The sequence below is a fragment of the Caloenas nicobarica genome, chromosome 16 (assembly GCF_036013445.1).
Source record: "Caloenas nicobarica isolate bCalNic1 chromosome 16, bCalNic1.hap1, whole genome shotgun sequence".
In the NCBI taxonomy this organism is placed as follows: domain Eukaryota; kingdom Metazoa; phylum Chordata; class Aves; order Columbiformes; family Columbidae; genus Caloenas; species Caloenas nicobarica.
Window position 1 is genome coordinate 6,257,604 of NC_088260.1, and position 22,439 is coordinate 6,280,042.

The window sequence follows — 22,439 nt, forward strand, 5'->3', positions numbered from 1 at the left end:
CGGAGCCGCGCGGTCGCCATGGCAACAGAGGCGCTTCCCGCGGGGCCGGGCCGGGCTGCGCTGCCGCTCCTGGCGCCGGGGCGAAGGGCCGCGCCCGCCCCGCGGCTGGGCCGAGCGGCGCCCGCGGTCCCGGGGCGCGGCGGAACCCGGGGCGGAGCAACCCCGGCGCTGGGCCCGCCCTCCCCCTTGCCCTCCTCAACCCTCCCGCTGCCCCCGGCAGCCCCTCGCCCCGGGCAGCGCGGAGGGGCGGCCTCCCGCTCCGCCCCGCCCCCGGGTGGGGGTGTCCGGCCGTGCCCGGTTGCTGATCACCTCAGCCGGGCCAGGCCGCTGGGGCTCCGCCGTAATCAAACTTACTTAGTAACTTCCCCGTTGTGGCGGAGCCAGCAGCGTCCTGGCCGGCGGCTCCTCTGAGGAACGAGCCGGTGTCCCGGCAGGGTAAGTGCCGGCCCTGGGTCCCCGGTGAGGGGAGCGGAACCGCGCCGGGGGCGGCGGGACAAAGGCGGCTTGGCCGGGCAGGCACCGGGCGGGTCCGGTTCATTCACCAGCACCTTGGGGTGAGAACCACCGCCCCGGGCCCCCCCCTCCGCCTCCCCCGGGCCGGCTACGAGGGCGAAGCCCTCGTAGCCGGCCCGGGGGAGGTGGAGGGAGGGGGGCCCGGGGCGGACACGCGAATTTTGGGGACAAACTCCCCCGGGTGCTGCCGTGGTGGCCTCGCTGCTGCTTTTTCACTGCGTCAGAAACCAAGGGCGAGGGGGAGAAAGTTGGGTTTTCGCGTGTGCCTGCGCGCTCCGAGTGAAATTTAAAAAAAAAAAAAAAAAAAGCAGCCCTTCGTGCTTTTAACCGAATGTCTATTTTTTTTTTTTTTTTTTTTGGGGGGGGGGGTTATAGGTAGTTTCGCGGTGATTTTGGTGGCTCGTGGGGTGTAATGGTGTGCTGGCCAGCACTGCAGATTAGAGCCTTATTTTGTAATCCAAGATGACTTTTGTAAGCGTTGTAATTATCTGTTCCCCCCCCCCCCACCTTCCCCGCCCCGGATTAGGGATGATAATGTGCTTGGCGTTCTTAACCGTACAAATAAAGATCCCCCCTCTCCCCCCCGCAGCTCCAGCCGTGCCCAGAACAGCAGTTTGCAAGAGGGACAAGTGCGGTATGTGACTCTCTTATGCCTTAGACTTTAGGAAATGTATTTGCTCTCTAAAGTGCCAGTTTAAGGTCATCGTGCTGGTTCTTTTCAATTGTGGATGCACGTACCTTGTTGGCATGTCAGCCCGTGCGTGTTTTTATTTTAGAAGCACGTCAGACGTTTGGGTGGGCAGATTTGCATTGCTCTCTTTTGTTATGCAACTCGTTTGTCCACTTCTCTTCCTAAATTCCAAGTGTAAGTGATTTATGTGTGGACAGAGGGATGTGGAGTTCTGCTTAGTTGATCTGAAAGATCACATGGAGGTCAGTTCCCAATTCCCCGAATTTGCATGGAGTTCTGTGTGTGGATTTGTGAGGGATCAAAATTGGGATTCTGAAAGGGTGAAGCTAATCTGGGAAATCACTTTATTTCCTGTGTGGTATTATGTTGAGTAAAAAGCTTTGCCTTCCTGAGTCTGTTTGCAGCATTGTTACTGTTCTTGCATTTCTCCCATCTGAAGGTAGGAGATTAATCTTGTGGGTTCAGGTATTGACTTGACTTCTATTTCTGTGGCGTAATCCCTGTGATTTTGATTTGTATGCGAGGAATGGGATTAAGGGAAATCACACTTGGCAGATGGCAGAGCTCTCCTATACCATTAGGAGATATCGTAACCTTCTATTATGCCTAAAGCTTTGATTCTTCAGAGTTTAGTAATATAATTCTATTCACGATAAAATATTGCTCACAATAAAATATTGGTATTGCATTAAAGGAATTGCAGAATATAGCAGCCGAGATTTTGACAAAACTGATGCTTTATTCCATTGTGGTAATTGCAGGAAATTTTCATGGTAGGCTGGAGAGGTAAACTATGTTTCCAGGGTAACCATGAAGTTGTTTAGCTGCTTCGGAGGTACTTTTTGCCAGAACTGAAGGTTGTTGGTATTTTCTTTTCCTTGTCTCCCTTCCATAAATTAGGAGGTTTTGTGTCTTTGTAATGATGATATGAAAATACTGGGGTTTTTTAGTGGTGTTTTTTTTTTTTGTGGCATTTTTAGGGTGTGGTAGGGAAACAGACTATATATGGCAGAAATGCTAATACAGTTGCCTGGCAGCTTAATTCAGGTAAAGATTTCCCTTCTCTTCCCCCCTCCCCCCCCCCCCCCCCCCCCCAATCTTTTGAGAGTTTATAAACATATTTTTCTTTTCTTGGGGTAGGATTTTCTTCACTGTATGCTATGGCTCTTTCTGCAAAAATAGTCAAGGATATTTATTAACAAGTAAATCTATAAAGCCTTTCTACTTCAGAATAAATAAAGAGGTAGGAATCCTATTTAAACAGAAGACGTAGCCTGTAATTCACTTTTGATAGGTGTATAGTTTGTTGAACATATACTTGTAAACTTTACTCTGTTCTCTTTCAGACAGTGCTCTGAACTAATTCTAAACTGTTTTGTTTCCAGTATGTATGACAGAACAAAGTGACTCTAGACTGTCATAGTATGGAAAGTCCCTGGAAAAAGTCAAAATCTGGGACTCGCATTTATCATTTTTACTATCTCATTTTATGTGTGGCAGTAAACGACGTGAATGACCCGGGTTTGTGCTCACGCTGCAGTTCAGAGCCTGCCTGTCGTACGGCTCGAGGAGAAAGGGCAGAAAAGCCCTTTCTGTGTTTCTCCTGACCTGGGCTCTCAACTGGCTGGATACCAATGGATGAGGAAAACTGTAATGTTTGATGATTAAACCATTTGTTGCCTCTGACCAGTGCCATTCTGGAAGCTATGTGTGGTGATGATTTATAATTATTTTTTAAAATACTGTTTCCAAACGCGTAGCATTGTCATCCTGGATGCTAATTGAGCCCCTTATGTGTCTGCAGACTCCTCTGACAATAAAAAAATGCTTCCGGGGTGCCCGATTTCTCCCAAAGGAAAAAAAAGATCAGTTACAACTTGGAAGTAGATTTTATTGAAAGAATTTCAGACTCCAGGATCTATGCTTGAAAAGTTTCCCAGCCCTTACTGCTTCATGGACCGAAGGTAAAATGTAGACCCTATGTGCAAGAAGCAGGTCCTGCGTGAAGGTGGACGCAGAGCTTGGGTGTTCTGCCCTGGGAACCCTTGCATGGTTCTGGGGTTCTCTTGGGTGTTGTCCTGGACTCTGTTCAGTGCTCTTGTTTCTCTGGCTACCAGATAATTTTGAAACCAGTCTTGTCACCTCCCTTCCCTTTCACACATGCTTGGTTACTGTAAAGTAAGAAAAAATGAGCTCGCTCTTCATGGTGAAGAGTGTGTTGCTGCCTTTTCCTAGTCCCTTCCTTGGGATTAGTCTTGGTTTGATCTTGGGTCATGGAGCTTTTTCTCATCTGGTGGCTTTTCCAGGTATCATCAGAATCAAGTTGATAGAAGTCCTGGTGGGTTTTTCCTGTCTGTAAGTTTTTAAATAGTGGTAAGAAAACCTCCCACAGTCTTGAAAATTTCAGCGTAGCGGTACTTGTGGGGAACACAGCAGATCAGGGACACAGGGCTCGGGCTCATATGAGGGGATTATTCTGAGTATGGCAGTAAGGGACATGGTGCAGTTGTGGCTGCAGAAAACTGCCTCTCTCATGCCTTTGGCTGCTCATGCATTTACAATTTGTATTGGTTTCTTCTTGAGGACTCTCATGTATCAAAGTTTTTCTCTAAGACTTGGTGTGTTTTCTCAGATTTCCACAGAAATTGATAACTTGGTGCTGCTCACAACCAGGGCAAGTTTCCTTTGGCAAATTAGTTTGTCATGCTGAGTTGTGTGCTGTGTAGTCATTTAAAATGTGACTAGTAAAAGGGGTGTGTGTGTATACACACCTGAATGCAAGTTTTAAACATTCTGCTTCCAGTTACATATAATGTCACTTTTTTTTTTTTTTCTTACTCTGAAGTGATTTCTTTTTTCCTGCATGGGGGTATGAATAATGCTTGTTGGAAATCTTTCCCTTTAATAGCGTGATAAATTTACATGAGGTTGTTGGTTGTAGGGAGGTGTTGGCTTTTCTGCTCATTTATGTGATTAACTTATTTCTTAACTCAGGCGCAGCCTTTTGGGGCTCCTTGTTTGATTCTGAAGTAGCAGGCAGCTTTTGCTAGGAAACTGTTATATCTATTCAGTACTTTAAAGAGACGTTCATGAAATAGAAGATCCCACTGTATTCAGTGGGCTGTTTGTAAAAGCGAGACTAAAGTGAACTCCTTACTCCTGCAAGCCCAGGCATGAATCTCGCAGGGATGCTGTGAGCACAGTCTGTATCACTTCTTTGTGTTTGATGCGCAAGGGTGACTAGAACCTCAGAATGTTGCAATGTTTTAGGTGTGTTTTTTGTTTTTTTACATAGAAATTGCCCAAAGACATCCTATGGAAAAGACCACAGACTTTTTGCCTTTGCCTTAGAAATCTATTAACGTGGAGACTCCCTGGCTGTAGGAGTAGCTTGTGCAGTGTAAAGCACCGCATGGTTGTCCCGAGTTTGCAGCCAAAGAGGCTGGAATGTTAGTGCCAGGAGAGCTGTGGGATTCCATCTAGTCTTGAATCCTAAACACAGCCTTCAGAATGACCACAGGATGGTAGGTTGAAGAGTTGAACTGGCAGTCTCCCTGCTCGATAAACTCCAGAGGCACCTGCCCCGTGCAGCTGAGCATACGGACTTGTCCTAAAGATGTGCAGGGGTTTGCTGTTGGGTGCCCATCTCTGTGCTTGCAGGGAGACGAGGCTGGAAGGAGCCGGTTCTGAGGAGTTGTTCTGCTTGGTGGATTCAAGGAGGTGAAAGAGCTTGTCTCTGGTTTTACCCTTGGTTGATTTTTCAGTAGATTTGAAAGGCACACATAAAGATCGGTTGGTTCTGGAAATACGTGATGCTGGAACTTTGAAGGCAAGAAACATTGAAAATAACCCCAAACAGTCTGGAAAGCCATTTGATGCATTTTTCAGTGCATCTGTATAAATAGGAGATTATTAATATGTATTTTCACAGTTCTGAATACAATTACACTGAAATAATGGGAGCTGAATTTTCTCTTTGTACTCTTCATCTCTACAAAACACGCTTGAGGAGAGGAAGTGAATTTTTTCATAGGCTTGTATGATTGCAGTGATGCAATTTGAGCAATCTAGGACTACAGAGGATTATTACCCAAAACATTGCTTGGTTTTGTTTTTACTCATATCCTATGAACGTGCATTTAAACATTGCGGGGGGGGGAAGGAACTCTTTAAGGGGTCTCCTTTAAAGCCACTTCCAGAGCCCTTTGTTAGAAGTTCTTATCAGCACTAAGTGCCAAAACTTTCAGTTTTGGGCTCTAATAAAGCTGTTGCGTGCCTGAGACAAGATAAGTGTGGGACTTGAGCTGAAAGCTTCGTACTATTGTAGTAATGATGACTCAGGATGGTCATTAGCCTGCTGGAACAAGTAGAAAAAGATAACAATTCCACTGCTGAAGGTTTGGTTATCACAGAGTTTTCACTCAGAGGGAAAAGCGTGCATGTGCGCTCAGTAGTTTCTCTGAAGAGTGTATGAACGTGGAATACAAACGGCTCCATCTTTGGGATTTTTCCTCATCTTATTTTACCAAATTAGCATAAGCTAATGTGGGGTGGTGGAAGATCCAAGCATGGTGTGTGTGTTTTGTTTTTTCTTTCTTTTGTCTTCCCAGGTCAAAAATACCCATTTAGTTTGGCTGGGGGCTGGGGAGGTGAGCGCGGGAGCTGCAGGGCTGACCCAGTTAGCGCTGGGCAGCGGAGCTGGGCCTGGGAACGCGGCGGCAGCTGCTGCACAGCCGGCGCCGGGCTGCACATCAATGGGCTGCAGAAACAGAAGAGAAACAAATCAGTCGTGTTTCGTTGTTTGAAATACGTAGCTTGGGCACGTTGGGGAGGAGGTGAAGAAGTGAAGATGCTAATGCTTCATTTTGTTAGTTTTTCTTTAGTTTTAGTAGCTAAAACCAATTTTACCCTTCATGGTTTCTAGCGGTAGAAAGCTGCCACTATTTTAGTGAAATGCATGAAAGTACGAGTATTTGTATGTGCTTTTGCTGCTGCAAACGATGTTGTTGCCATACACATCCCCCTCTTTTGTTTATATTTTCAGAGTGACTATTTTTTCTCCTCTTGGTTAAATACATGCTTTCTGTGCCTCCCAACAAGTGATATTAATAAATGCAAAGTTCTAAAACTTGTTATTCCTACTGTTGTGAAACGAGGATGATGTTTATTCTACAGTGTTGATGAGAAGACACAAATAGGAATAGAATTTAAGTTTGTCTTTATTCTGTTCTTTTAATGAGCTCAGGCTTCAGCTTGGATTAAGTCTCGCTGCTTTTTCAATTCAGCCATAGTGTCAGTAACTCTTGGTAGGGAGCGAATTGTGCCAAAATTTAAGAGGGATGTTTATCTGCTGCAAGTATGTTCGACCATACAAGGCTTTCGATGGACAAAGCTGTCTCATCCATAACGAAAGCATTTGGCCCAGCAAAGCCATGATACATTTTAAACAGGGCAGGAATTTTTGGCTGCCATAATTGTTTGATTTTTCGTGAGAACACTCAGAAGTCTTCATTGAACAAAATGAGCACAGATGCCTTTCTAAAATGGGCATTTATGTTCAAGTTGTGCAGCTCAGCTGGCTCATTCCTTTACTTAGAGACCTTACACGAAATGTCATTGTTATTATTTGTTGTTAAACAGTGCTCTTACTGTATTGGCACTATTAAATGTCAGTTATTAGTATAATCTGCCCTTAGAATGTTTTAAGCAACATGATGGTTGCAGACTTATCTAAATATCATCCAATTCTTGCAGTATGCATGTACAAATAATATAGGGCTTTTCTTTTGCATGTTTGAGCCAACAGCAACAGTTATGTCAAAGAAAACAGATATCTTGTTTTATGCAAATAATATTAAGTATTTCTAAAACATGTTTGAATTTATGTATCTTGTAATTCCTCCTAGTTGTCAAAATGTTTAGCTTACGTTCTTCGCAAGATGAATATAAAAAAAAAAAAAATCACTGCAGCTCTCTGTGGTTACTGCTTGCAAAGGAGAGATTAAATTAACTGATTGGATTACAGTAGAGTTTCTAGTACTAGTTCAGCTCTTTCGTTGCTCTCCTAAATAAAATTTTCCTGGTGGGACAGAGGCACAGGCTGTTGCTCCATGGTTGTGTGAGGCTGCAGGGGAGGTTTCTGCATGTCTGACCTCTTCCCACTAAACTTGCCGGGGCAACGGATGTTTTCTTGACTTCTTCCTTAACGCAGCTGAATCACAGTCCAGATCGGCAAGACTCATCAATAGTTACAGCTCAGCATTTCAAGAAGGTCAGGGAAGCTGGTTTCTGCCTGGTGAGCGTTATGCTAATTTGGTAGTTAAACATATTGGAATTGCGCTTCCTTTTGCTTGTGCAGTGTTTGCAGATTCCATCGGAGCCTTTGCTCTGTGCTCGGAGTGCAGAGGGTTAGTTCTGGACGGGGAGCAGCTTTCTTGTATGCTCTGTTGTCATCATAGGCAAGAGATGTGTCTGCAATTCTGCATTTGAATTGAGTTCTTTATGTGAAGTACTTGCTTAAATAATGCCACTGTCACGTTGGTGCTTATGCATGAAGATGAAATCTAAGGAGATGACACCATGATGGAGATGTCAAAGCCTTGTTTAAGATGAAATACATATTTTCCACTCCTGAAAGGACTTTATATAGAGATAAAAGGCTCGGGTAGACTATCAGCTGTAATGATTGAATTAATTGTTCATGTGTGTGCAAAAATGAGAGCGTGTATTGAAGCAGATGTGGAACTTAGGCCCCGTTACTGACACCTCTTAAGAACAACACTAAGCCTTTTCTCTCATATTTGGTTTCGAATACTAGGAATTTGTATTAGTATTGCTTCCTAACCAGCATGTGTAGTATCTTTAGAGATTATTTGTGATACGTTAAAGTGTATGTGATGTATGTGTAAAGTAATGATCGCACAGTGTGTCATGTTTGTTGATATTGTCCTGTTGCACACAATACAAAAAGCAGTTAATTTTGAATCCAGTTTTTTGTACTGTGGATGTATGGTTGAAATGTAACTGCTTTAATTCCAGATTAGTACACTTCCAAAATGCTGCCTTTGTAGATGCTGGAAATGGTTACTTTGAGGTAAAAGATCTTTGACACTGGGAGGCTGAATTTGGTGGTGTTGCTCCTGATGAATTAGAAGCATCATTATGTCTTGGGACAGTTGGAGTCTCCTGCTTCCCTGCCCACCTCCTGCTCAGGGCTGCTCTAGGCTGGATTTTTCTTACTGCTTTAAAGCCTTCACAAACCGTGGCCTGCTCAATTTTCTGCTTATGTTGGCTCTTTCAAATATTGTGAGGCAACTCTATTCTGGAGATCTGCATCTTGGCATCCTGTTAATTACCCTGGTTCCACCAGGACTTGGTTGCTGATTGGAGCGTGGAAAAAGCCTGTGGATGTGGGAGGGACACCTGAACCCAGCGTGGTGAGAACATCCTCGGGAGTGTGAAGGAGGTGATGGAGCAGATGGCAGTTTAGCACCTGGAGAGCTTTCAGACGGGTACCAGCAGCTATGGGAAGGTAAAGGATGCTGTTTGGACACTCGGCTCAGCTGCCTGGGGGGTCAGGCAGAGTCCCTGGCATTGCCTTGAGCGTGGTGGCCACGGCCAGTGCTTGGTGGGCTCTGGTCGTGGAGCTCTGACGGGTTGGAGACCGCGGTGGTGACTGCTAACGAAATGGGGAGAGGGTCAATACCTCAGCTCGTCTTCAAAGAATAACTACAGAATGTGCTGTTGGCCAGATTCTGTGATTCAATGGCTCTGCTCTTCATTACATCTGGAGAGGAGGCTGGAGTGACAAACTTGTTGAGGCACGAGTGTATATTTTAAACTACATAATTAACAGATTGTTTATAACTATTTAACTAATATTGGCTTTAAACCAGTGAGCAAGGCAGTGTTTATAATAAGTTGGACTGGCTTTTATTAGGCATCAAAATCTGTCAGGTCTATAATTTTCCTGCAAAACAGACAATCATGCACTGCCTGAACTTGGGCAGTTTTGGTCAAGTAGGTCTCTTCTCTCATCCCGTATAACTGCTTTTCATTCACCCTGTTTTTTATCACTTTGGCTCTTGAGGGTGAAGACTTGTCTTTTCCAACGGTAACAGTGAGATATCATTATTGTCCACTTCAGATAGATACCGCCATGGTGCAATGTTGTGGCAAGCTTGATCTTCAAGACAAAGGTTGCTATAACTTAGAGGAACAGGCTTAGAAATTCTCCATTTGTTCATGGAAGAGAATGATCTGTTCCTGGGAATCATCTGCTCTGCCCCCTGTGCAGAGCGTGGCCAGGTCAGCGTGTTCCCCCCATTCTGCTGTTGTTCATGTCCAGAGCAGTGCTGGGGACGGGTGTTTTGGGCTTGTTGCTTGTTGACCAAGCTAGACTACGTGCTTCTGGTGTGACTAATGCAAATATTTGAAAGGTGGAATGGTGGACTGAATGGAGAAATTGCTGCTAGACAATATTGCTGTCTGCATTGAAAGAAAATGTGTCATTAGCAGCAACATCCAAAGCTGTTGAACACAGAGCTTTTTAGTGTATTATTTTTAAGAAGTGGAAAATAAGCTAGTGAAGGCATCAAACAGTATAGCTGCAAGGTGAAGCAGAACAAACATTTGTAACAAGAACAGGCAATGACAAATTTCTTTTTAGCATCTTAAAGCTTAGAAGCAGCATAATCTATTACAGCATCTTTTTTAAGTAGGTGGCATGTGCTTTTTTGTGAATGAGTCGTTTAGCTGGGGATTGTGCAGCTCAGAATCTGTCCTTCAAGACTAGTGTAAAACTAATACAAGAGACGTTTTCCACAGGATCAGTTTAGTCTTTACACTTTAATAAATGTTGGCAGTAGCTGTATAGTGGGCTGAGACAGCTGGATTTGAACCTTCATGGTGAGAACAAATCCTGAGGATTAAGAGAGGAGGAAAGCTGTCTTCCTTCTGGAAACTGTGCGGTTTAGCTGTGCCCAGGTGTTCTGTCTTGGAGAAGATGCAAGCAGGTATAGATAATTTTTAATCTGCCATGATTCTTTTTGGTCTTCTATCCCATCACTCTGTTCCCTTTGCCCTCCCTTCTGTGGGTTCAGGATTTCTTCAGATGGTTGAACAGTTGAAGTGCTGTCCCACGATGTTGAAGGTCGTGCTCCAAGACCAGTAGCCTCAGATTTTCTTAAAGTCCTGATGAAACTACTTTGTTCTTTTCTCCATGTGGTAATACCATGATCCCTCTTTCAGCAATCAGATGAACATATAAAAGACATAGTATTTATAAATTAGTACTGGAGACTTCAGGTCAATAACAGAACAGTGTGAGCTGGTTATATTTTTCTGAAGGTGGTTTACCGGACCAGGTCACAAATGCGTTTTCCAGTGCTGGAGATCCTGTTAGAATTTGAAGAGGATGATCAGAGAATTATTGGCTTTGTCCTTTCTTACTGTCCCTTCTGACACAAAAGCACCTGCCACCAGTAGAGACAAGCAGGAAATGTCTTCTCACATCATGCTATTTCTGTAATATAGTGACCTTCCAAAGCACAGTTTCTATGAAATGTTCTGTTCCCTCTGATCCTTTCCTGGGTGCAGAGGGTGATGTGGCAGGTTTATTTCTGAAGGCTTTGTAGCCTTTGCTTGCAAGCAGTAGTTCTGTGAAGGCCCTTGCCTATTTTTGTAACAAGGAGGTGGAATTTTTTTTTTTTTTTAAATAAACTGAAGCCCACAGATCTGTTTCACCTGATACTCAGACTCGCGTGGCACCTCGGGTTGGAGCAGACCCGTCTCCTGTTGCACCGCCAGCAGTTCTCATCAACTCCGCTTGTTTCCATACTGGCTGGTGGGCTTAGCAAGGTGTTTTACCCCAGGGATTCACTGAGCTCTATTTTAACTTTGCATTTGCTCCATCAAGTAAATAGTTCCAATAGCAGTGCCCGTGTAGTTTTCACCAGTGTGTTGGGAAGAAACTGTCCAAATAATACCGTTGCTGGTTATAAAGCCTTTGCAGGAGCTGGTAGCTCTGGCGGCAGCAAGCACAGTGAGCAAAACAGAAAACCCATTGGTGGCATCTGTGTCCTGTCAGCCCCGAGATGGGAGACAGTTGTCCCTTGTCTTCCCTTGCTGCCAAGACGACAAGAAGTACACACAATTACAATAAATATTTCCAGGTGTGGGTGGTCTCTAAGCTCCTTTCACTCTTGGAACGTGGTATTGAACATGGTATTCTGTAGGGGAGGATCAGATGGAAGAATGCCAAAGGTTTTTTTCCAGACCTGTGTTTCTGTCTGTGCTGCAGACAGCTGGCTCATCCAGCTCCTCGCTCAGCTGCGTCCGTGCGTCCCTGCCAAACGCCAACATCCCTGCTCAGAGAAACGGCAGCGCAGCATCGCTCTGCGGCTTCCGCTGGAAGGGGATGCTCCAAAGTGCTTGAGCTCAGAGGGGTCTGTACCCACTTGATGTATTTCTGAAACAGTAATGAACCAAATTTCACTTCTTCTGAAGCAAAGTCATGGAGACCATACGCTCAAAGGAGGTATAAATAAATTAATATTTGATTAATTTCATCATATTTGTGATGTACAACATAAGAGTATGAACAAGACATAGCCAGGGATTTAACCCCGTTACTTTAGAATCTGTGCAAAAAAACTTACTCTAACCAAAATTTATTTTAAATACAGTTAAAAGTCAAATTAAGCTTCCTGCACCAAGAAGACTGTGGTGTTCCTACAGATTAACCAGGAGCAAGTTTTATAGTGATTCTGAAAAGGTTTGAGGAGAAATTTGCCAGGTTTCAAATTATAGTATCCACTGTGGGTTGTGTCAGGGCTGTAACCCTGCACATAAAGGAGAATTCTGTATGAAACAACTGAACAGCTTCCTGTAAGAGCCTTAGTTTGACGACTTCTTCCTTTTTTTTTTTTTTCAGTTCCACAGTCAATTTTTCTTGCTTGTAGCCAAACCCGATCATTAATATTTCATCTGGCCTGCAATGCAATTATTTCTGGAATGTCTTTTTTTTTTCCATTCTAAACGTCATATAATGATGGTAGGTTATTTGGAGGCCTTGTTTGTGGGTGAAATCTCTAAAAGAATATTAACAGGAGTTGAAGCAGACCACAAAAGCAGTTGTTTGCTGACATAAGCAAACAAAACAGCACTTTGAGATTTGCTGGGAATACTGACCTTCCCATAAACATGCTCTTAGCCTGACTTCAGCCTTATCCAGTAATTCCTATTGTTCCTGCTGAATGTCATCCTCTGTTGGCAGATATCAAGATTTTTGCTTCTGTTCTCTGTTTCGACTGCCGAAAGAATTGGATTTTCTGAGCATACCCACCCGCTAATGAGGCAGGTGGAATCCCTGGTGCAGAATGCTTGCTGGCAATAAAAGGTGACTCACTCAGGAGGGTGAGGATGCGAAGCGTCTCGTACCAAAAATGATGATTCACCAACATTTCAAAGCATTTTTCCTTCGGTTAGGGTTTGTTCTAGCTCGGTCTCATGAGACTTAAATTAGACCCTCTGCGAAACTTGGAAGGGAAAAGCGTTTACTCCGAAACTGTCAATGAGAGGGTTGTGGAGAGTGGAATTATGGAAGGAGGAGATGTAATGAGGTAGGTGTACAGGTCAGAGGAAATGCCTGACGTGCTCTTGGGGGATCTCTGTCCTGGGGGAACATGCTGGCAATGACTTAGGAAGAGGAAAACCTCTCACAGAGAGTCTGGTTTTAGCAGAGTTTATCTTGACAGAGAAGTAGTTGCCCTTAATTGCCTGTAGAATGGGGTTAATTGCCCCCAAAACTCACAGCGCAGGAATTTTTGACATCTTTTTCAGAGCCGAGAACTCTGAAAATGGGTAATTGCTAATAAATGCCATAGCCATGGAGAGGGAGGTATGGTCACGGTTGATGTTTGGAGGGATCTCTTGTTGCTGGGAAGAGTTGCGGATGCTTCCGTTAAAACCAGTTTGCGCTCTGGAGGAGCAGAGCGTTTGTTGGGCAGGGCGGTGGGTGCCGTGTCCTCAGCGCTGCTGGGGACAGAGACGGGACTCGCGGGCTGCTCAGCCAGGGTCAAACTGGCCGTTTTTAAAGGGTGGAATTCTGAAACTGTCTTCTAGAAACAGCCCCTTCTCCGTGACCGGAGTGCAGGCGCTGCTGGACAGACAGGGGCCAGGGACATCGCGTAGATGCATCCTGTTCGGTTACTTTTTATATGTGACACACAAACATCGTTATGAAAACTCTGTAGGACTGGCAGCTGCGGAAGCAGATAATTGCATGTAATTTTTTTACAAGCCATTCCCTCCAGACCAATGGTTGTCTCACGAATTCAGGGAAGTTTGGACAACAATTCCCCCTGCCCCAGAGCTGTCACAGCGGGTTCCGTCTCGGTCACGGACAGTTGCATTTTGCTGTCGAATCCTATTTTAACATAAATTAATGTGTTTTCCTGAATGCTTATCCTGATTGATTGTCCTCCTCCATCAAGAATGTAATCTTAGATTTATGTTGTCCATTACATGGACACACCAGTGTATTTAGCATATAATTTTTATTTGCTATAAATGTTGTTACCTCCATGGGGCCAGTTTGAGTTACTGAAGCTACTTGTTTGTAGTGTTTTATAATTTGTTGCCCTTTTAGCTGCCTTACATTTGTAAAGTGGATATTAAAATATGAGGTGTAAAGTGTTCACTCTAGTACTGAGATGGCAGCACATAATCAAAAGGATTGTTGAAAATATTTTTGTTCTTTAGTGCATGTCTAGATCTCAGTGAAGCTCTGACAAGTGCTGATAGTTATGCAGTTGTACTGGCAATAGCAATTAGAGATTTACAAGTGCTTGTAAATGCTGGCTATTTATAGGATGGGCACTTTATTTAACGAAACACTAATCTTTCTCTGCAGTGGGAGAAAATGTCAGAGTGGAGTATTTCATCCTTGTGATGGGACTGGACAATAATATCCAAAGGAACAGTACTTTGTCCTTTAGAAACAAAACAACAACAAAACCCAAACAAAACCACCAAACAATCAGTCAAAACCTAGAGGCTTCAAATAGGCTCGCACGTGGGGAATGGAAAAAGAATACTTTTAACTTTGCACTGCTTTGAATATTAGTATTAAAGATCTCTGGGGCTTTGTTGGTGATAAGATATCTGTCTTGTGGGATCTGGAATATATGCGTTTAGTTCTCAACCTGTTAGTTTTGATTACTGAGAAGCAGAACAAGCACCTTGTTCTACTACTTACTGTGAATCTGGGAAAAGATAATTTAAATGCATTTTTTTTACCTGTTCTTACTTTGTGAATAAATTTGTCCACAGATATTTTTTAAAATTAGAGCCAGTATGACAGTATTGTTGTTAATCTTTCTCTTTAAGAGACCTCGTATGTCCTCTTAAACACAACTGATGGATCCCATTTCAGTGCATGACGGTACTAATAACATGAATCAGGCTTAAATCCAAGAATAGAAAAAGCCTTTTTTTCAACTGAATTAGTTGCATGATCTACTTAGTTATAACGGTTTCAGAAAAGTTGTTTTATTTCTCTGTGTTATTTTTACTGTGCTATAGTAAGTCTTATGTTCTTGACGGTGTTCGCACACATGGTGAAGTTATTCTTTTCTTCATACACGCACAGTGAGTGGATTAAATGGGAATTAGCGGGGCAGATCCTATCAGCAGCTCTCGGGGCGCTGGGGGAAGCAGCACAAGGATCGTTGCTGGGGGTGTCTGACGTGAGTCGCCGTGAGCTGATGTCAATAGATGGTCAGTGAGGAGAAGGCGGCGGCGGGGGGGGGAAATTAAAACAAAAAAAAAAAAAAAAAAAAAATTGAGACTGAAATATTTACGATGGCGCAGAAGAGTTTTGTAGAAGGAATGAAGTAAATTCTGTATCGTGTTGTATCTGTGCAGCATGTATTGTCATTGCATTGATTTTTTTTTTTCAGTAGCTCCTGTGGCTTGTTGCACCGGTCAGACCTGCGGGACGTTACCAAAACTGGCTTTCTAGAACCTGCTCGTGTGTGGTGTTGGACAAACCTCTTCCTGTACTTATGAAGGGAATAATTTTCTTATACTGGTAGCAGATTGGCTGGTCAAGTTGTGTCTAAAGAAGGAAAACCTTGTGTTTATTTGGTAGCTTTCTACTGGAGTATTCTTAGTATAAACAGACACGCTGTTGGAGCCACCTTCTCTGGTTGTTTTCAATTTTATAAACTGGATTTTGTGGTTTTAGTTTTGTTTATGGTTTTTTTATAGCAGAGAGGTTTTATCTGCAGAATTTTTATGCTTCCCATCCTTACAAAAGACAGATGGGCTTGTTTATCTGCTGCGAGGTCCAGGGACAGATTATAGATTATTTTGCTTTGTGTCATTGAAAACATTCTTATTTATGAGCGAGGAAGTTGGCAATAATCACGTGATTCATGGCAGAAAAATTATCCACGGGCTGCTGCTCCCGTTGTCCTAGAAGGCTGAAAGGAATGAGCTGGGGTTGTGTGTGTGGTCGATGGGCGAGGGGAACGCTCCCTGGGACGAGGCTGCTTTGGGCAAAGCCTTTCCCGTAGGATTTTTGCAAAAAATAGTGCTGTGAAGTGAATTTTTTGACTTGCAATGAGCGATGTCAATAAGCATTGTAAAGATGGATCGTTTAATTAAAAAGCCGAACAACACCTGCAGACGTGAAGAACTGAAGGCTGGGTTGGAGCTTGGGGCGGTGGCACCTTGGCCAAGTGTCCCCGAGCAGAGACAGCTCAGGGAAGGGAACAACTGGTTGTGGGTGATGCTGAGAGACTTACTCAAACAGTACAATGACAGTGGTAACACTAAACATTAATAGCATCTACAATTCTCATGCGGTTTAGTTTACAGTTGATTTTTTTAAAAATTGCTTAAAATATTGTACATTGCCAGCTTGATTAGATAGTATTTTATTAGAGAAGCACATTTGTCTAAACCAAAACGTGTATTTCAAAACAGAGACGCAATATCTAGTATATGTTATACGTGGCATTGATGACGTGATTCCTCTTTTATGAGCTGTACAGCTTTCTGAAGTTCTAGGAGCTTTATAATTTTCAAAATTGAGTGATATTTTTTTCCCCAAATGTTTTGTTCTCCTTTTTTGAAGTACTTGTCTGGTTTTGCCCAAACATCTGCTCTAGGGTATCTGAGCAAGAGGAGTTTAAAGCCTGAAAACTGACTTTGCTAGATCATGTAGAAAAAATGGGATCCTGTAAAGCTGAAGGGTAGTGTAATAAAACTAAGGAACAAATATCATCAGAATGGGTAAACTGTGGTTTAGGAATGTTGGCTGGAGAAACGAGCCGAACACTGTTAGCAAGGATTACATCCCACATTGTATACTCGCTGCCTTGCGTTCCGTTGAGGATCAAGTTTTATTCCGTTTAAGAAGCTCTGTGCCCCCTTCTTTTCCAAAGAACTACAGAATGATAGGAGCAAACATGTTCTGCAAGGCAGATGCTGTTTTTACAGCTTACGTTTTTGCTTTTTGGGATTTCCTGTTAGCGTCGCCCTCATTTCAGCAGGCGTTACCGTTCTACAGGATAACCGCTCTTTGCAAAACCTTTGCATCCTCGGAATGTGAGAGCATTTTAGTTGGATTTTGCTGGTGTGTGTTAGAATAAAGGAGTGGGTGAGGGAGGAAGACTTCATTAAGATCTGTGAGATTGTGGCAGGGACGGATTGATTCTGATAAGCTGATCGGGTTAGTGACTATTTTGGAGAGGAGAGGTCGTGGACTCGACGGGGACTAGCGTAGCGTGTAAATGCTTGAGACAGAATTTCAAGTGGATTGGGAGACGAAAGGGAGCGGGCAAGGTGAACGGAGTTCATTAGCCTGCCTGCGAGAGGCGGCGGACACCTGAGGGACAGAAATAAACCCTGGCAATTCTCTGCAATTCATGGTGCCAATGTGTTGTATTCAAGGGAAGCTGAAGGTGAAAGAATTTTTCCAGACTGCAGACAATATTCTGTTGTGTTTGGTGGATGATTATTATCTGATATTTATGTGTGTGGGGGATCCGTATTCCACAGAGTATACAAACAGGCACATTTGTAGGGTAGATACACACCCAAATGGATCAAGAGAGTGGAGTCCAAAGGCTGCCCCTTCAAAAGCTGCACAAAAGTAGACACGAGTGTGACAACATGAAACTGAACCCCTAAAAGACTCTGAATTACAATATGAATTTCCTAAAAAGGCTATGACAGCTTCTAAAAGAAAAAAAAAAAAGCATTTAACCTTACATAGCCACCTGCATATACCACAAAATTTAGATATACTTTTTATTAGGAAAAATTCAAGTTACTTCTTGTTGCTGAAATTCTAATTACTGCTGGTTCTCCCTTATCTCTGGAGTAAGAATGTAATTAAAGCCAAAGCTAATCTCCTACCTTTGTTGGTGAGAGATTGGAGTAACTGCTTTGTCACAGTAAAAGTCATATTTTTGATTCAAAATCAGCCGTTTGAAGGTCAGCTTCTCAGGTGGCAATTCACAGAAAGGAGATTTACAATAGAAAGTAAATTACAGTAATTGAGGTTACGGTAATACAGAGCTCTGTGTTTAACCAGTGATTGACAACACTTGAATTTGCCAACAATTCTCACTGAAATGTGGTTTTAACTATGGTCAAATTTGGTCTGTCTGTTGTGCAGAGCAAGTTATTTACCCCTCACCTTTCAGTTACACCTCTCAGGCCTTAGGTGATAATTTCTTGTTGATTCTTTATTAAGTGTCTGAAGAATAAACATTCTTTTGCTTTATACAGTAAAACCAGAAATACTTCAGAATGGGAGCCGTTTTTGTTTTCCTTTTCCTGCTCAGGATATTTGTCTCTTGTGGTGCTACTGGGTAGATCTGGGTATGTGCTGTCCTTGAACCTGAATTCTTGGTGGTTATTTGCAGGAGGGCTCTGATCGGTGTTGCTGAAGTGATCGTGTTCCCCTGGTCTTAATGTGATCGTGTCAACCAAGATCTTGTTTTCACTATGAGAAGAAAATCGGGTTGTATGGATTGGCTGCAGCAGAAAAGGCAAATTACAGTAAGTGGCAGCAAAGCCTTTGGAGATTTGTAGGATGTGCATTTATTTCCATTGTTTAATTGTAGGCCTTAGCTAATTGATAACAAATAACACTTTTGATCACGCTAATCTCAATATTTTTGTTAGTTTGAAAGTACATAATTTAACTGGCCAGCTGTTTATGTTGTAAAAAGGAGTTGGTGTTTGTATGTCAACAGTGAGATGTTGGCTGCAAAAAAGAATTTGTTTATTTTAAGTATCTCAACCCTTGAAACTTGCTCGGCTAATGGGAACTCAGTGCTGTGCAGATGCTCTCGTAGGTTTTGTGATGCATTCTTTGGTTCTTAGGCCTAATCAATGAATAATGGTGTTTCTTGCAGGTTTTTTTAGAGGAGAAGGAACAGTATGTCTTTCATTATGTGATACATTCTGTAAACAGCATATCTGAAAGGCACCTTAATCTGGGTTTAGCTACCTTATGAATTTCAATTAGAATGATGTTGTTTGATGTTCTTGCTGACTCTGCATGAATATTTGCATTTTCTTTCTTTTTCTGCAGATTCTTCTTCCTTGCTGGATTTTTTCAATTCTGCTGAATGTGTAATTCCAACTATGGCAACAAGAGTAGAAATAAATTCTACTTTGGCGTCTTTGACGACAGTACCTGACTTAAATGAAATCAGAAAAGAGGATAAATCGCAGCGTATGTATGTAAGCGTGCTTTCAGATGCAAGTAACAAGACAAAGGAGCCTCCAGCATCACTAAGTCTGGAAGAGAAGAACCAGTTTGGGAGCACTCTGAGATCTGCCACGATGCCGTCGCTAGGATCAAGGCCAAGACTCTTCCCAAAGCCTTTTTCTAAAGAGAAATCTTCAGATACTTTTGCAAACGTAAAACCACCTATTCCAGCTTTCAGATCAAGCAGCCTTATCAGAAAGGCCACTGAAGAAACGTCATCCGTTAAGGTATTGAGTGGAAACGTTCCTCCGTTAGTAGATCAGAAAGTAATTGAAAATGAAAACAAGGCTGGCAGTGAAGTAGTCACAAACATGACTTTCTACACTGGTCCCAGTGCAAATACTGTCATTCTTTTTGAGGCAGCAGGCACAGAGCAATCAAAGGTAAGCCTGGGCCAAGAAAAAAGGGCTGCTGATGAGTGCAGAGTATTTAGTACTGTGCAAACAAAAGAGCTTCAGTGCAGCACGAAGCTGGAGAAACCATCTCAGCCATCAGAGACATCCAGGAACCCTGAAGTGTCTCTTCACAGGCAGATGTCGCTTTCCTCCAGCCTTAGACCAGTCTCTTGGAACTCACTCAAAAGTGGGGAAAAAAAAGATGCTTATGAAGGTCATCCAGGGGAGAAAAACAATGATGATGCAAATAAAGTCAGCAGTAAAGTTGATTTCTCTGCTGATGTGCAGCAAAGGCCAAAACCTAGACCAGTATCTGCTATTTTTCTGGAATCGTTACGAGATCAAAAACATCGGACTGTGGAAGCTTCTGAGGAAAAATCTCCTACAGAGAAATCCTGGGTTAGAAAACCAAGACCTTTGTCCATGGACCTGACAGCAAAGTTTGAACATAAAGATCTTTCTCCTTGCAAGAACACTTGTTCATCTCACGAAAGCAAGGAGAATGTATCGATAACTTCATTTACTGACATGGGCTGTCATGACCAGTCTGAAATGGAGCCAAAAGCTGAAGAAACTGAATTTAATAAAGGCAGTTCTTCTAAAACAAATTTGAAGTGCAGTAGTCAGGACATTGGCATCCTAAGTAATGGAAAATACGTATGGGAAACAAAGCTTAAATCTAAAAGTGAACAAATTGAGACAAAACCAGAAATAATGATTAACTTGCACAGGTCCGAAAGAAGCCATGAAACCACTAGTGAAAGCAGAACTAATAAGGAGGGGAAAAGACCAGATCAAAAGGAAACGTATATGTTTCTAGGCTGTGAAAGCCCTGCGACTTCCTCGGAAAAAGAGAACAATATCGTCAGAGGCAGTGTTAAAAAGCACATTAGTTTGTTTACTTCAGAAAATCCCGGTACCTCAGTGGACACAGAGCTGCTCCCGTCAACCGCTGAGAAGGAAAACAGATGCGTGAACATCCAGCAGAGAATCAAAGAACTGACAACAGAAAATACCGATGTTAAGCCAGGAAATCTACGCCGGTCACTTCAATCACGACCACTTTCTGCGGACTTAACAAAGATGTAGGTTGCAGAGACGTTCTATTTAATCCTCTTAACTTAGTCTCATTCAGTAAAACTTGTTCTTTTAGTACAGTAAAGTAACTAAATGCTTTGGTTCCACTAGATGTAATTATTTTTATGCTCTTGTTCTTGAGTCTCTTTCCCGTGTTTTCCTACTCCACAAAAAAGAAAATGTAATGAAATATACCCTGCCAACAGCTGAAAAACAACGCTGTCAATATTGCGACCTTTGCATGTTAGTTTAACTGTATATCCTCAAAGTTTCATGTATTTTGAAATCTTGAGGTGAGCATTGTAGACTGCAAGCTTATGTATTTGTTTGAAAGCAAAGGAATGGTTACCACGTCTTTGACAGCAGTATAGAGTATCAAGTTTTTGGCCAGACAGGAATCTCATTTTGCCGTCAAAGTCTAAATATCTGTGATGTCTGTACTGCCCATTTGCCTAAGCTGTGGCAGTGAGCAGTGTTGTTGGAGTAATAGGAGATCTGCTGATTTTTACGTACCAAAACCACAAAACCCGCCCACCCAAACAACAAAACGAAACAGTAAAGAGAGATTTTGCCCAAGATCAAATTTATTCTCTCAGTACGAAGTTGGGTAACTAATTATTCAGAGTCATAAAAACTGTTTTGTGACATGAGCTGCATCACTAACCATATTTCAGGAAACAAGAAGCCTTTGGTCTAGATACATTTAAACCACCAAATACAGTTAGTTACAACATGAAATAGTGATGTTTCCCCTTTAAGAAATATAATTGATGGGATAATTTCTACCAGTTTGCTTTGGTAGGAAGCATACCTCCTAAGTAACTGGACTAAAAGAAGTAACAGAAATCTTTTGTCTTAGGTTTTCAAGTCTGACATCAAACAGCGAAGCAAAGCCTGAGAAATCTCCTGAAACTAGAAACGACTCTGTCAATGAGATGCAAGAAAATCAAAAAGTAAGCAAATCAGCCGCTGTGCGCTCCAGTGAGGTTTCCAGTTAGAAGGCAGAGAACATCCTGCGTCCGGCCTGTCCGCATCAATTAATGACTTTAAAATGGCTGTTGAGAATATTAAGAATGACAGTGCTAATAGGTTTACTTGTGGAAGTCCATCTGTAGGACACGCTGGTGAAGTATGGGGGTATCATGTCTGCTGAGTTTTTAAGAAGTTAAATACACGTGCTGCTAAATGCATGCAGTGTTATGGAGTGTGAAGTATTTAATGTACTATTTTAAAGGGACTTTAAATGCCTGAAAACCCACAGTGAATCAACTATGGCCGTTGTGGTTTTGTGCAGTGATTATCCTTTATTTTCTGTAAGCGTTGCATTTGAGCATTTCCTCATCCAAGTCACAACTCATTGAATACATGCTGTACGTTTCTTCTAAATAACATTTAAACTCAGAAGTTTTGACACTAAGTTGTTACCCAGAAAGTTCTGATTTGCCGTAAAAGCTGTTAGATTGTCTCTGTTTCTAAGCAACACCTCGGTGTCGCAAAACATAACTTCTCTGCTGACACTTTTTAGTATTCAAGATTTAATGTAGTTTTAAGGGTATTTCTTGTGAGTTCTCATTTTTTTCTGTCCAGGTTTAAGATAGGAATATACGATAAGGAAACTAACAGCCAAATACGAAGTTTCTGTAGTTTAATTTCTTTTCAAAGAAGATAAATTTGTTTTTAAAAATAAAATCTTCCATTAATGGAAGTGCTGTTTTCAGAATCTGATAATGAAGTAGGATTTAAAAAATTACTTTGCTGTGCCTAGAAGAATAGAGACCAGATTTAAAAATCTTTGGTGTTAATTTTCTGACTTTCTGCAGCTTTTTTTTTTTTTAAAGAGAATCTGAAGTCAAGTCCAAGTTTCACATTTCAAAACTTGAAGATTAAACTCTTGTCTATGGAGTATTCTTTGATTCTGTTTATTTGCACGCTGTGCTTTTTCATCGAATGTTATGCAAAATAACAGCTT

General features: G+C 42.4%; 1 protein-coding gene across 4 annotated transcripts in view; it reads left to right on the forward strand.

The window, feature by feature from the left end:
• Positions 1-227: 227 nt before the first annotated feature.
• The window catches only part of KIAA1671 (KIAA1671 ortholog), a 69,345-nt gene continuing 47,133 nt past the window's right edge, over positions 228-22,439 (forward strand). For 2 of the 4 annotated variants that reach the window (XM_065646234.1, XM_065646237.1), the window contains exons 1-5: positions 228-435; positions 1,103-1,147; positions 18,145-18,280; positions 18,819-20,478; positions 21,330-21,423. In XM_065646234.1, the coding sequence (XP_065502306.1) occupies positions 18,872-20,478; positions 21,330-21,423 (1,701 nt within the window). In that variant the 5' untranslated portion in view covers positions 228-435; positions 1,103-1,147; positions 18,145-18,280; positions 18,819-18,871. Of the gene's footprint in view, positions 436-1,102; positions 1,148-15,181; positions 15,265-18,144; positions 18,281-18,818; positions 20,479-21,329; positions 21,424-22,439 lie in introns of those variants that run through there. The other 2 variants (XM_065646235.1, XM_065646236.1) reach the window with 2 other exon arrangements.